Here is a 13,021-nt window from a genome sequence, read left to right as displayed (position 1 = left end):
TGCCTGCCAGTCACATTTATACAGCATCTATAGCACTGATCGCTGTATAAATGTGAATGGTCCCAAAATAGTGTCAAAAGTGTCCGATCCACTGCAATATCACAGTCCTGACCAAAATAATAGATAACCGCCATTACTAGTAAAGAACAAAAAAAAAAACGGGGATATTTATTATAGCAAAAAGTAAAGAATATTGTGTTTTTTTCAAAATTGTCTTATTTTGTTTATAGCACAAAAAATAAAAAACCGCAGGGGTGATCAAATGCCACTAAAAGAAAGCTCTATTTGTGGGAAGAAAAAGGGCGTCAATTTTGTTTGGGAGCCACGTCACACGACCGCGCAAATGTCATTCAAAGCGCGACAGTGCTGAAAGCTGAAAATTGGCCTGGACAGGAAGGGGGTAAAAATGCCTGATATTGACGTGGTTAAATGTGTAAAAAAAAAAAAAAAAGGGGGATAAAAACAGAGCTAAAATGTGCATGTATTGCAGAGATGTACTGCATATGTTTTTCCTTTGAATTTCCTATACATATTATTTTACTCACCTCTAAAGAATGAAACATTTTGTCTTTTTCTTGCAGCTGATTTTTTAAAGATTGTATCTCTGGCCCTGAGCCCTGATTTTGCTTTGGATCCAATGTGCGAATAACCTGTTGAGAAAGAGGAAATGTGTAGTAGAGCAAAATTATTTTTTCTTGGAAAAAGGATCAATTACTTAAGACCTTCATAATATACAATCATTTCAAAACTGGCAATATACCGTATTACTCACACTTTTTGCTTTCTCTAGATATTTTTTGTAACGCTCCTCCATTTGTTTCATGTCTTCTTCTTTCTTCCGTAACGCTTCCTGTAGCTCTTCGATTTTCATTGCTTCATTTTTTAGGGGGGGGGGGGGGGCCGGGACAAAATTAATTATCTTTTAACATGGTTATCAATATTTCCAACTACTCAACTAATGCAGATCAATAAGAACATGGTAGTACAGGGGACACCTTTACAATACAAGATAAGGACTGGGGAAAAAAATAAACCACAAAGAACACAGTGTAGTAATGCAAAGCAAGCAATCATCTTTACCCGATATGTTCGTTCTAGTTCTGCACTTTATATATCCTTTGTGCTGGTTTGCTAAATAGATGCAGTGTTATGCAAAATTTACTGCATAGGGTTTCATACATTGGCTGTTTGACTTTCTGCTGTATGTTGGACAAGTCCATATCAAAACATTAAAGACAAATTTGTACTATGTTAATTTAACACCTACAGAGACTAGCAAAGCAACTAGATACAGGCAGTTCCCTAGTTACATCCATCAGATTTACATACGACTCCTACTTACAAACAGAAGGAGACAACAGGAAGTGAGGAAATCTACCCCTAGGAAGGGAAAGTCACTCCTGTAAGTCATCATGGTAAAAAGGTACCTCCACTGAAGTGTCATCGCCAATCTGTTTCCACAACAACCCAAATTTTTCCAAATCCAATTGTCAAAGGGAAAGAAAGTGATGTGAATCTGCTAAACAGGGAAACGGAAAACATGGCAAAACAAATGTTACAAGGGTGTTAACCCTTCCCTATGCCATCTAAAAAACGCTCCGCTCATTGTGGCCCGCGACCGGTTACCAAGTCGCTTAAGTGGCCCTTGCTCTTCAAAAGGTTGGGCACCCCTGATGTACCTGTTCAAACTTGAATACAAATTCAACTTAAACAAACCTACATAACCTATCTTGTAACCTGGGGACTGCCCGTATCCTGTTCTTGACACTTTAAACTAATTTTCTAGTTCAAACTCTTAAACATAATAAAGTAAAGCCCTGTGTTCGCTTTCACGCGTTGCCTTCAAAATTAAATGTCACTGGGGGGCGTGGCCGACCGGAGCTGAAGATGGCAGCCTAGCTTCACAGATCGTCAGCCCAGGGAGAACAACGCAGCTGCAACGGCCCTCACAGCGACTCCATCCACCGCCATCCTTGCTTCTGAGGCACCCAGGAACACGGCAAACATGTCGAGAAAGAGGCTAACCGAGTACAAGCCTCAGAAACTGACGGAGTTCTCCTTCAAGCCGGCGGGGAAGGTCAGTGATATTAAAGATGGTGCTGGCCAGGCCACGCTGCGAGGCTCCTACACTGATCTCCCGGAAGCTATTCCGGATGGCTCGGGCAGCCGTACTCTCCCTGTATCCTCCGATCACTCCCCGGACAGAGACCCCCTCACCAGCAGCCCAGCTAAAGCAAAAATGCGGCTGGACACGCCGCCGAATCAGCCGGCCACGCTGCTAAATGAGGCCCTGGCTTTTCTTTCCAACCAGGCCTTGCACTCATCTATGGCCTCTTTCACCACCTCAAGCCAACCTGCACTGGATTCCACACTAAAGGATATGCTCCTGTCCTTGCAATCCTCCCTAATGACTGACCTCTCCTCACTCTTCACCAAGATCACCTCAGACATCCATTCTCTGGGTGACAGAGTCTCCCCACATAGAAAGTAGTATGAATGAATGTGCCTCAACTGTAAACAGTGTTATTGATGTGTATGATGATGTCAGAGAGAAACAAACATGGATGCGCGCCAAGCTGGCAGATTTAGAAGACAGATCTCGCAGGAACGTCAAGCTTAGAGGTGTTCCTGAATCCATATTACCTGCAGATCTTCCTAAATACGCCAAAGAGCTCATACATATAGTCCCGGAGGCACCTCCCCGCGACATAATAATTGATAGGATCCATAGGATCGCAAAGTCATCCCATCTTGCTGCCACTGTGCCCAGAGATGTACTGATGCGAGTACACTTCTTCCACATCAAGGAAAGACTCATGTTTGGAGTTAAAGCTAAGACACCCTTGCCCGCTCCTTATGCGGGAATCCAACTCTTTCCGGACCTCTCAAAATATACCCTCCAAATGCGGAGACAAATGAGCCCAGTCACCAAGGTCCTCCAAAACCACAACATTCAATACAAGTGGAGATACCCAGCTTCGCTGCTCATCAACAACGGAAAGTCCCACAAGGTCACTGACCTCAACAAGGGTTTCCACCTCTTACGCACCTGGGGTATCCTGCCTGACCCCCCCAGTCCACTCACACCTCTCAGTGATCGCAACTCATCCCGCCGGAATCTGAACCTGAACCCAGATACTGTGGATATGTCGTGAACCTCTGCGCAAAAATGGGCCACCTTACTTCAACCCTACTCCCACAGGTTCTGACTGAGAGTTTCCTTAGTTAAATTAGCTCTTGTCGTATTAGACTGTTATTACCCCCCTGACGGAGGTCGCGGTTGAGTTCAGCTCCACCTCCTTTGTTGTACTACCTTTCAACGTTGGTATTCCACAGACTCGATCACTCAGCTACCTAGATAATTCTCCTTCCCAAGTGTTATTTTTATTTGGTTTCATTGCTCCGCAACTTTTATTACGCACTGTCACCGTATCGATTTCTATCCTGCTGTAACATATTGTTCTATCCACAGCTCTAGCTCCAATTTTGCAGACGAGTCCTGGTCCTTCGCTGGTCTCCCCCCTCCGTCCTACCATCTCGTGTCAACAAACGTAGGTTCACCTGTTAGACCCCTTTCACACTGAAGCATTTTTACCCCTTTCACACTGAATCGTTTTTACAGAGTATTAGCGTTAAAAAGAGCGCTCTTAAAACGCTCTCCATGCATCTCAATAGACCCTTTCACACCGAGTCCTGCAAACAGCATCTTTGGAGCAGCTTTTGAGCGCTGAAAAAAAAAAAACGCTCCAAAAACGCCCCTCTCCATTGAAATGAATAGCGATGTAAAAGCGCCTTACCCTTTCACACCGAGGCACTGCAAATACGCCCTAAAACTTTAGGGTCTTAGCGGTGCTTTACCAGCACATTGGGATTGCAGATGAGGCTTCGCTCGAATAACGCTGTAATAACGCTCGAAAAACGCCCCAGTGTGAAAGGGGCCTAAGTGTTTTGCCTCTTTATCTATCTGCATTGAACACTCAAGATGCCACTTAACATCCTTTTACTAAACGTCAACGGCTCAATCACCCGGCTAAACGGCACTCACTTTGGAAAACCATTAAGGCTCTTCACAGTGATATTGTCTTTACTCAGGAGACTCATCTCCTTTAATCGGACACGCATCTCTGCAAAAACCCTCAATTCCCCCATATCTATAATGCCTCCCACTCCGCCAAATCCAGAGGCGTCATGATAGCGATCAACAACTCCATTGACTTCCAACCCCTTGATGTGACCATAAACCCTGAAGGCCGCTACATCATTTTGGTTTGCACCATCGGCAAAACGGCGTTCACTCTTATCAACTTGTATGCTCCGAATACCCACCAGAGGAAGTTTTTCTACAAAATCTTAAGAACAGCCAAACCTTTACAAAAAGGTCACCTGATTATAGGAGGAGACTTTAACCTTGCTCCCGATTTCCTCATTGACACCACATCTGCAGCTAGACGACGAGACTCCCCGCTGAAAAAAAATTCTTTCTTCCCACAATTCGTTTGATGTTTGGAGATGTCATCACGGAACTGAAAAGGACTTCACTTTTTTTTCCCCCTAGACATAACTCGTATTCGCAAATTGATCTACTCACAACAGACAAAAGACTCTTGCAGCAAGTTTCCGCCTCGGCGATTCACACTGCCATATGGTCAGACCATGCCCCAATCTCGATCACCATCGAAAACTCCAAGCGCCCCCCATAACACTTTTATGTGGAGAGCAAATAATTCTATATTACAGCATGAAGACTATGCACTAGAGATGGCTGACTCCATCAGAGACTTTACGCTTAACGTAGGCTCAGTGTCTGACCCTGGTGTGGAGAGCTCACAAGGCTTATATGAGGGGTGTATTGATGAAAATGGGATCTATACATAAAAAGAAGAGGACGCAGAGCATTGATGAGATAACATCTCAAATAACATCCTTAGAATCACAAAATAAGACTAACCCCCACCCCTCACTGCTTGACCAACTAATGTCCCTTAGGCGAGAACTCCAAACACTACTCCTTCACTCCTAATTTCTTCAAAGGAAAGTGAAAGCTACTGCTTATTCCACGTCCAATAAGGCTGGAAAGAGACTTGCACAACGTATCAAGAGTAGGCGTACCAAGACCAATAACTCACAACTTTTTCATCCGCACACCAATAAATCTCTGACGAACGCCCAAGACATAGCCAACGCATTTAGCGACTACTATAAAGATCTATACAACTTGAAGCGAGACCCTCACACCCCACAGCCTACGCAAGACGACATCAACCGTTTTCTCCAACACATTCGACTGCCCACTCTATCCAATGAACAAATCTCGTCCTTCAACGCACCGTTGACTGACCAGGAAATTTTACTAACTGTTAGATCACTGCCTTCTTCTGGCAAAGCTCCTGGACCAGATGGTCTTTCGGGAGAATACTACAAACAATTCTCTGACCACTTAATCCCACACATAACAGAGATGTTCAACAGCGCTGCCTCCTCTTCTCAGTTCGCACCTGAATCTTTAAACGCTCTTGTAGTGACAATACCAAAACCAGGGAAGGAACCGACCGTACCCCAAAACTTCCGCCCAATATCGCTACTTAATCTAGATTTGAAAGTATACGCCAAGACCATAGCAAATAGACTGAAGGAGGTCATGCCCACCCTCATTCACAGAGACCAAACCGGTTTCACCAAAGGCAGACAAGCATCGGATACCACTAGAAGATTGTTAAATTGTTAAAAACGACTGGAACACCTTCTCTGCTCCTTTCTTTGGATGCAGAGAAGGCGTTCGACAGAGTACACTGGTCTTATCTCAGATCGGTGCTCCAACAATTTGGCTTCCATGGATTCATTCTTAACGCCATTATGGCACGATACTCAGCCCCTTCAGCCCAAGTGTTTACAGCAGATATGATTTCCCGTTCATTCCCCATCACCAATGGTACACGACAAGGTTGCCCCTTATCCCCTCTCGTTTTTAACCTGCTTATGGAACCCCTCGCAGCGCACATCAGAGCCAACCCCTCCATCTCCGGTATGCAAATTGGTCACACCTCGCATAAAATCAGTCTGTTTGCAGATGATGTAATCTTAATTCTCACGGACCCGGCTTCCTCCCTGGTAGAAGTACAGAAAATGCTCACTTGGTTTAGCAATGTATCTTACTATAAAGTGAACACGACCAAATCGTTCATACTCGACATTAACCTGGACGCCACTACTAAGAACCTATTACAAATGCAACACCAGTTCACCTGGGCAGACAAATAAATCTCTTACCTAGGGATTAAGCTGACCCGTACAATTAAACATCTCTTTTTCGACAACTTTCAGCCCCTCCTTCATAAGGTTCGTTCGGACTCTCAACACATCACAAAACACAAGCTATCCTGGTCAGGCAGGCTGGCAGCCTTTAAAATGCTTTGCCTCCCGCAAATACTGTACTTTTTTAGAACGCTCCCCATACCAGTTCCCACCTCCTTCTTCAGATCCCTACAAACTATTCTTAACCAACATCTCTGGAAAGGTAAACAACCTCGGTGTGCACACTCAAAACTTATTAAACACAAACTAGCTGGGGGTGTGGGCTCCATAGACTTTGAGGACTATTACCTAGCAGCTATTCTCACCCAACTTCTCGAATGGTTCCGAGATCGCCCTGTTACTCCATGGGGACAAATAGAACACCTCTCCCTTACTCGCCTCTCCCTTAAACACTGTATTATGAGTATCCCACTGGGGGCGATGATTCCATCCTCTCTCTCGCCTACCATGAAAGCCACCGCTAGAGCATGGGACAAACTGATCACGCATTTTGCCTATGTCACTCTGCCCCGCTAGACCAAATACCCCTAGAATCTCTACACTATCTCTCACCAGACCTACCCATGACCCACTGGATCCTTAAGAGAATCCACTTCTAACATCAAATAGTTCACAGTGTTACACCTAAACCCTTTTCCCAGCTTCAGAGGGAGTTTGATCTCCCCTCCACAGAATTCTTTACCTACATAAGAATTCGCCACTGCCTGAAAACAATACCCTTACCCATTTACGCCATCCCTCCAAAGACTTGGACGTTTTTAACTGACCCAGCTGCCCGCACTAAAGGCATCTCTCACTTCTACAATTTACTCCATATGAAAACCCAATTCTCCAAATCACCTTCCCACCTACAGTGGGAAGTTGATTTGACTTGTTGCTTCTCCAATGAACAATGGATATATGCACTACAATCCATTTATAAGTCCACGAAGTGCTCTGCACTTTGGGAGCTTACTCAAAAAAAATCACACTACGGTGGTATCGGCGCCGGCTAGATTAGCATCCTTTAACCCCCAAACCTCCAATCTTTGTTGGAGGTGCAAATCTCTTAAAAGGAGACATGTTCCACACGTTCTGGGCATGTCCCACTATCCAAACATATTGGGAAAACACGTTCAAGCTAATATCCACCGTTACCAAACACTCAGTGCTCCCCACTGCAGAGCTTGCATTGCTCAAAATGACTATTGAGGACGTACCTTCTCCCCTTAGATATGTTACCACACATATACTACTGGCCGCTAGACTCAGTTTAACAAGACTTTGGAGATCAGAGAAGACCCCGACCATTTACCAAATCATTGACCTTGTGGACTCACACTCCAGTTACGAAACTATAACGGCGGCCAGCGTTGGCCAAGCCACGAAAAAACGATTAGCTTGGAGTCCCTGGGTACACTGTTCTAGAGCTGCGATGACCATATAGCATAATGTACATGATGAGACAATGCTCAGACCTTTCTTGACCGAATATGATCACCTTCTGACCGCAGTGCAGGAGAACTTGTTTGTTTCTGTTACATATCTTGCAGGGTTTATCCCCCCCCCATATACCTTTGCTGATGGTTCTCCCCCTTCCTGTGTCACAAACAGAGCCCATTTGGGGTGACCAGGAAGGAGTGGAGACCACGGTGCTTGTGTGTTCAAGCTGTAGTGAATATCTTTAGTTCGTTAGTGTTGTTCGGTTTCCCTTATTATATGTTGTCGTTGCACGACGTACAATGTTCATATCGTACTTGTATACCTGTAAAACTCAATAAAAACGATTGAAAGTAAAAAATGTAATGTCACTTACAGCTGTTGTTGTAACGTGGCTCCAAATCTTCAATGATTGCACGTTTTTTCTGCAGTTCATTGTTGGCTTCATGAAGCTTCTCCCTGTAAAAAACACCAAAACACTTTCAAATGTTCTATTCATTAGTATTGTTCAGGAAAACGCAAAACTGTACCAAGAGACATGACTTCTGATAGTATTCTCTATATTTATGAATTATATTTAGGACTAAAGAACCTTTTCTTTAATTTGACTCCTTTATAGCCAAATATTAAATACTGAATATGAATATTTCACACTTAAAAAGTAGAATATCAGTTAAAACACAAAGATCTGGGTCCATCCCCTTCATAAACAAAATATTATGCATCTTTTACTTCTTTTTGAACAGAATTTTACTTATACCAATTTTTATTTTACTAAAATCAGCTCTCAATTACGGGGTCCTAATATATTAGGGTCTACTTGAACACCCAAGGCCAACTTGTTTATTCTATGACCTTTAAAGCAGGATATCTGACAGCATTAATACGCACATCTTAAAGATTCAGAGGAGGGACACCCACCCCTCATTATCTAATGCCAACATAGATATTATTGCTCTGTCTGCAGGAGCAAAGAACAGGTACGGAGCTTTCGAATTAGAATATATTCATATTAGAAAGCCCAATATGCTCTGCAAACAGACCAACACATTTTATCCATATAAAAGAACATAAAATGGCAGGTCACGAAACAAAAAAAAATTAAAAACAATGACAAAACAGCATCATCATACCTATTAAGCTAGGTATATTAAATAACATTTAAAAGTATGTTATTCAACACACACACTTAGCATTTTATGCTTGGTGAAGAAGTAAAAAAGTTAGGCACATACATACAACATTAGTATTAAAGTTCTATGCACCAGGCACATTAACTTACGAATGTCGCTCTACTCTTAAATTCTAATAATCAATCACTGGCTTTTGGTATGACACTAGACAAGCAGAAGTCAGGTCTACAGACACAGCAGCACACACCTATACCTTTATACATTGCAAATTAAAGTGGATGTAAACCCCAAATTTTTTTGTTTTGTTTTTGATGTCACAATGTAGAGTATAAGATTCCCTATCATCTGTGCCCAGTCTTGCCACACAGAGTTAATCCAGCGCTGAGCAATCCTCTTTTAATGTTCAGTGAAAATTAACAGAATTCCAGATAAAAACTTGCCAAATTATAAAGTCCGTTTCTCTGTTCTTGCTTTGTGTTACAGGTTATTTACATATCCTGGTAATATACAATGAACTTTGCATCACCTCATATTATGATAAACATAACATATGATAAACATGTCCAAGCTCTAGATATGTAAATAACCTGTAACACAAAGCAAGAACAGAGAAACTGACTTTTTAATTTGGCAAGTTTTTATCTGGAATTCTGTTAATTTTCACTGAACATTAAAAGAGGATTGCTCAGCGCTGGATTAACTCTGTGTGGCAAGACTGGGCACAGATGATAGGGAATCTTATACTCTACATTGTGACATCAAAAACAAAAAAACAATGTTTTGGGTTTACATCCACTTTAATGGAATAGAACATATTACATCTACTCCCTAATTTTGAAAAACCATTACTTTGCAGGCTACTGGTCCTATATGAGAATTTATTCTGACTGAACATGCACTGAATTTTCATGATATGAACCATGCATGCAAGACTAAAAGGTCACTGAGGCGGCACTGAATATGCAATGCAGCATGGAAATCATTATGTTAATAAAACAGATCAGTAAAACGTGTGTTTATTAAAGTTCATATATACCCATTATGTAAGCCATTAAATTATGAAGTTCATCTAATTAAAGTATTAAATTAAAGTGCTGTGCAGCTGGTGCATAAAATTATGAATGTCACTCAACTCTTAAATGGCAAATCTAATATATTAATACTTACAGATGTTCTTCAAGCTTCTTCTTCAGAAGTAGTGACTAAATGAAGAGATTGGGGGTGAGACACAAACAAATCAGGTTACTCACATATCATGCACATAAATATTATCAGTGTTCTACGATACAATCATGGAATTTCACCAAAGTTTGCAAAACATGAAAGATGAAGACTGCAGGCACTTAGGTAAGGAAGACTTGGCAGATAATTTGATTTATTTATTGTCTTTATAAAAGATATCATACACAAATTATTCAAACGGCAGGGAATCTAGTAAAGCCATCCTCAAAATTTTAACATGCCCTGCTTGCGAGAGGAAATTAGTGGAGGGCGAGTGTGGAGCAGGCATCATCCAGAAATACTTTTTTTTTGGCCGGCGAATCCCTGCAATGTAAAAGCCATCCTAGCCGCTTGTCAGCCACTGGATTGCTTTTTCACTGGCCAGTGGCTCCCACTGCTGTCAATTACAGCCAGCGATTTCATAAATCCATTTTTATTCACAATAGAAAACATTCAACTGAGAAAATGTACAATTTTAAGACAAAAATAAGCAATTTTAAAATTGATGGCAACACCACGTCTCAAAAACATTGGGACAAGGCAACAAAGGCACAAAAGCTGGCAAAGTAAGTGCTACTAACCAGAAAGAGATGGGAGAACATTTTGCAATAGGTCAGTAACATGATTGGGTATAAAAAGGGCATCTTAGAGAGTCAGAGTGTCTCAGAGGTAAAGAGGGTCGTCAATCTAAAAACTGTTAAAAATTTTCAATGTAAAATTGCAAAGACTTTAAATATATCATGCACGATTCTGTGATGAAAATCACAACAATACTTCCAAAAATCACTGTCTGTGGACAGTTGCCTGCGCCATCCAAAAATGCAAGCTAAAGCTCCACCATTAAGAAGCAGCCATATGTGATCCCGAAACACTGCCCTCCTATCTGGGCCAAAGCGCATTTAAAGTGGTTTGTTGCAAAGTGGAAAACGGTTTGTGGTCAGACGAATCAAAATCGCATGCACTTCTTGGAAATCCTGGGTGCTGCGTCCTCAGGACTAAAAAGGGGCAAGACCTTCCAGCTTATCAGTGCTCAGTTCAAAATCCAGTATCTTATGGTACAGGGGTGTATATGTGCGCACTGGCGTAGCAAGGGGGGGGGCAGGGGGTGCTGTGGCACCGGGCGCGCCATTTGGGGGGGCGACTTTCCGTGCCTCCTCCTAATTTTAAGTGTCCGTGTCACCGACACGGATGTCCGGACTCCGGACCGGCCAGCGGCCACCATGTTTAATGTCCTCCAGCGCCCTGTGATTGGGCATATGGGGGTCATGTGAGGAGTGGGGCTGGAAGTCCCACCTCCGCACATGACCGCCATACGGCCAATCACAGAGCGCCGGGAAACTCTGAACATGGCGGCGGGAGACGGCAGGTGCTGAAAGTGTGAGCCGCCGTCTTCCCCTCCGCTCTGGTGCTCTGCGGTACGGCGCTGTCTGTGTGGAAGGAGTTGCAGCATGGAGCCAGCCCGCGGGGGTGGATGGCGCTGCGGGTCCTGTCCGTCCTGAGGAGAGTTCTGGAGAAGAGCAGAGTCAGACAGAGGTAAGGAGGACTCTGAGGAGGATGGATTTTCACCAAGCTGGGGGGAGGGGGGTGCGAGTATTGCAGGACCAGACACTGACAATGACACTGAATGATACAACACTGAAAATGACACTGACACTGTTCTGACACTGACCAGACACTGACACTAACCCACCTAACTCCTGTAGGAGTTAGGTGGGTTAGTGTCAGTGTCTGGTCAGTGTCAGAACAGTGTCAGTGTCATTTTCAGTGTTGTATCAGTGTCAGTGTCTGGTCAGGTCAGTGTCATTGTCGTGTCCGTGTCAGAACAGTGTCAGTGTCAGGTCATTGTCAGTGTCAGGTCATTGTCAGTGTCAGGTCATTGTCAGTGTCAGGTCATTGTCAGTGTCAGGTCATTGTCAGTGTCAGTGTCAGGTCATTGTCAGTGTCAGGTCATTGTCAGTGTCAGGTCATTGTCAGTGTCAGTGTCAGGTCATTGTCAGTGTCAGGTCATTGTCATTGTCAGGTCAGGTCAGTGTCAGGTCAGGTCAGTGTCAGGTCAGGTCAGTGTCAGTGTCAGGGTCAGGGTCAGTGTCAGGGTCAGGGTCAGTGTCATTGTCATTGTCAGTGTCATTGTCAGGTCATTGTCAGGTCAGTGTCATTGTCAGTGTCATTGTCAGGTCAGGGTCATTGTCAGGTCAGGGTCATTGTCAGGTCAGGGTCATTGTCAGGTCAGGGTCATTGTCAGGTCAGGGTCATTGTCAGGGTCATTGTCAGTGTCAGGTCATTGTCAGGTCAGGTCAGTGTCAGTGTCAGTGTCAGGTCAGTGTCAGGTCAGTGTCATTGTCAGTGTCATTGTCAGTGTCATTGTCAGGTCAGGTCAGTGTCATTGTCAGGTCAGTGTCATTGTCAGGTCAGTGTCAGTGTCAGGTCAGTGTCAGTGTCAGGTCATTGTCATTGACAGTGTCAGTGTCAGGTCATTGTCAGTGTCAGGTCATTGTCATTGTCAGGTCAGGTCAGTGTCAGGTCAGGTCAGTGTCAGGTCAGGTCAGTGTCAGTGTCAGGGTCAGGGTCAGTGTCAGGGTCAGGGTCAGTGTCATTGTCATTGTCAGTGTCATTGTCAGGTCATTGTCAGGTCAGTGTCATTGTCAGTGTCATTGTCAGGTCAGGGTCATTGTCAGGTCAGGGTCATTGTCAGGTCAGGGTCATTGTCAGGTCAGGGTCATTGTCAGGTCAGGGTCATTGTCAGGGTCATTGTCAGTGTCAGGTCATTGTCAGGTCAGGTCAGTGTCAGTGTCAGTGTCAGGTCAGTGTCAGGTCAGTGTCATTGTCAGTGTCATTGTCAGTGTCATTGTCAGGTCAGGTCAGTGTCATTGTCAGGTCAGTGTCATTGTCAGGTCAGTGTCAGTGTCAGGTCAGTGTCAGTGTCAGGTCATTGTCAT

At 43.7% G+C, this 13,021-nt stretch overlaps 1 protein-coding gene across 8 annotated transcripts in view; it reads right to left on the bottom strand.

The window, feature by feature from the left end:
* Positions 1–13,021, bottom strand: part of HOOK3 (hook microtubule tethering protein 3) — a 121,824-nt gene that overhangs the window by 20,225 nt on the left and 88,578 nt on the right. For all 8 annotated transcript variants that reach the window (XR_005750854.1, XM_040362279.1, XM_040362319.1 and 5 more), the window contains 4 exons: positions 10,032–10,066; positions 8,108–8,190; positions 773–873; positions 546–650 (listed from right to left, as the gene is read on the bottom strand). Coding sequence is in view for 7 of the 8 variants with exons in the window: in XM_040362279.1 (XP_040218213.1) it covers positions 546–650; positions 773–873; positions 8,108–8,190; positions 10,032–10,066 (324 nt within the window). In the remaining variant the exon portion in view is untranslated. The remainder of the gene's footprint in view (positions 1–545; positions 651–772; positions 874–8,107; positions 8,191–10,031; positions 10,067–13,021) is intronic.

The sequence above is a fragment of the Rana temporaria genome, chromosome 1 (assembly GCF_905171775.1).
Source record: "Rana temporaria chromosome 1, aRanTem1.1, whole genome shotgun sequence".
Classification (NCBI taxonomy): Eukaryota; Metazoa; Chordata; class Amphibia; order Anura; family Ranidae; genus Rana; species Rana temporaria.
The sequence above is the reverse complement of the archived record's forward strand: the minus strand, read 5'-3'. Positions and strand labels throughout refer to the sequence as shown.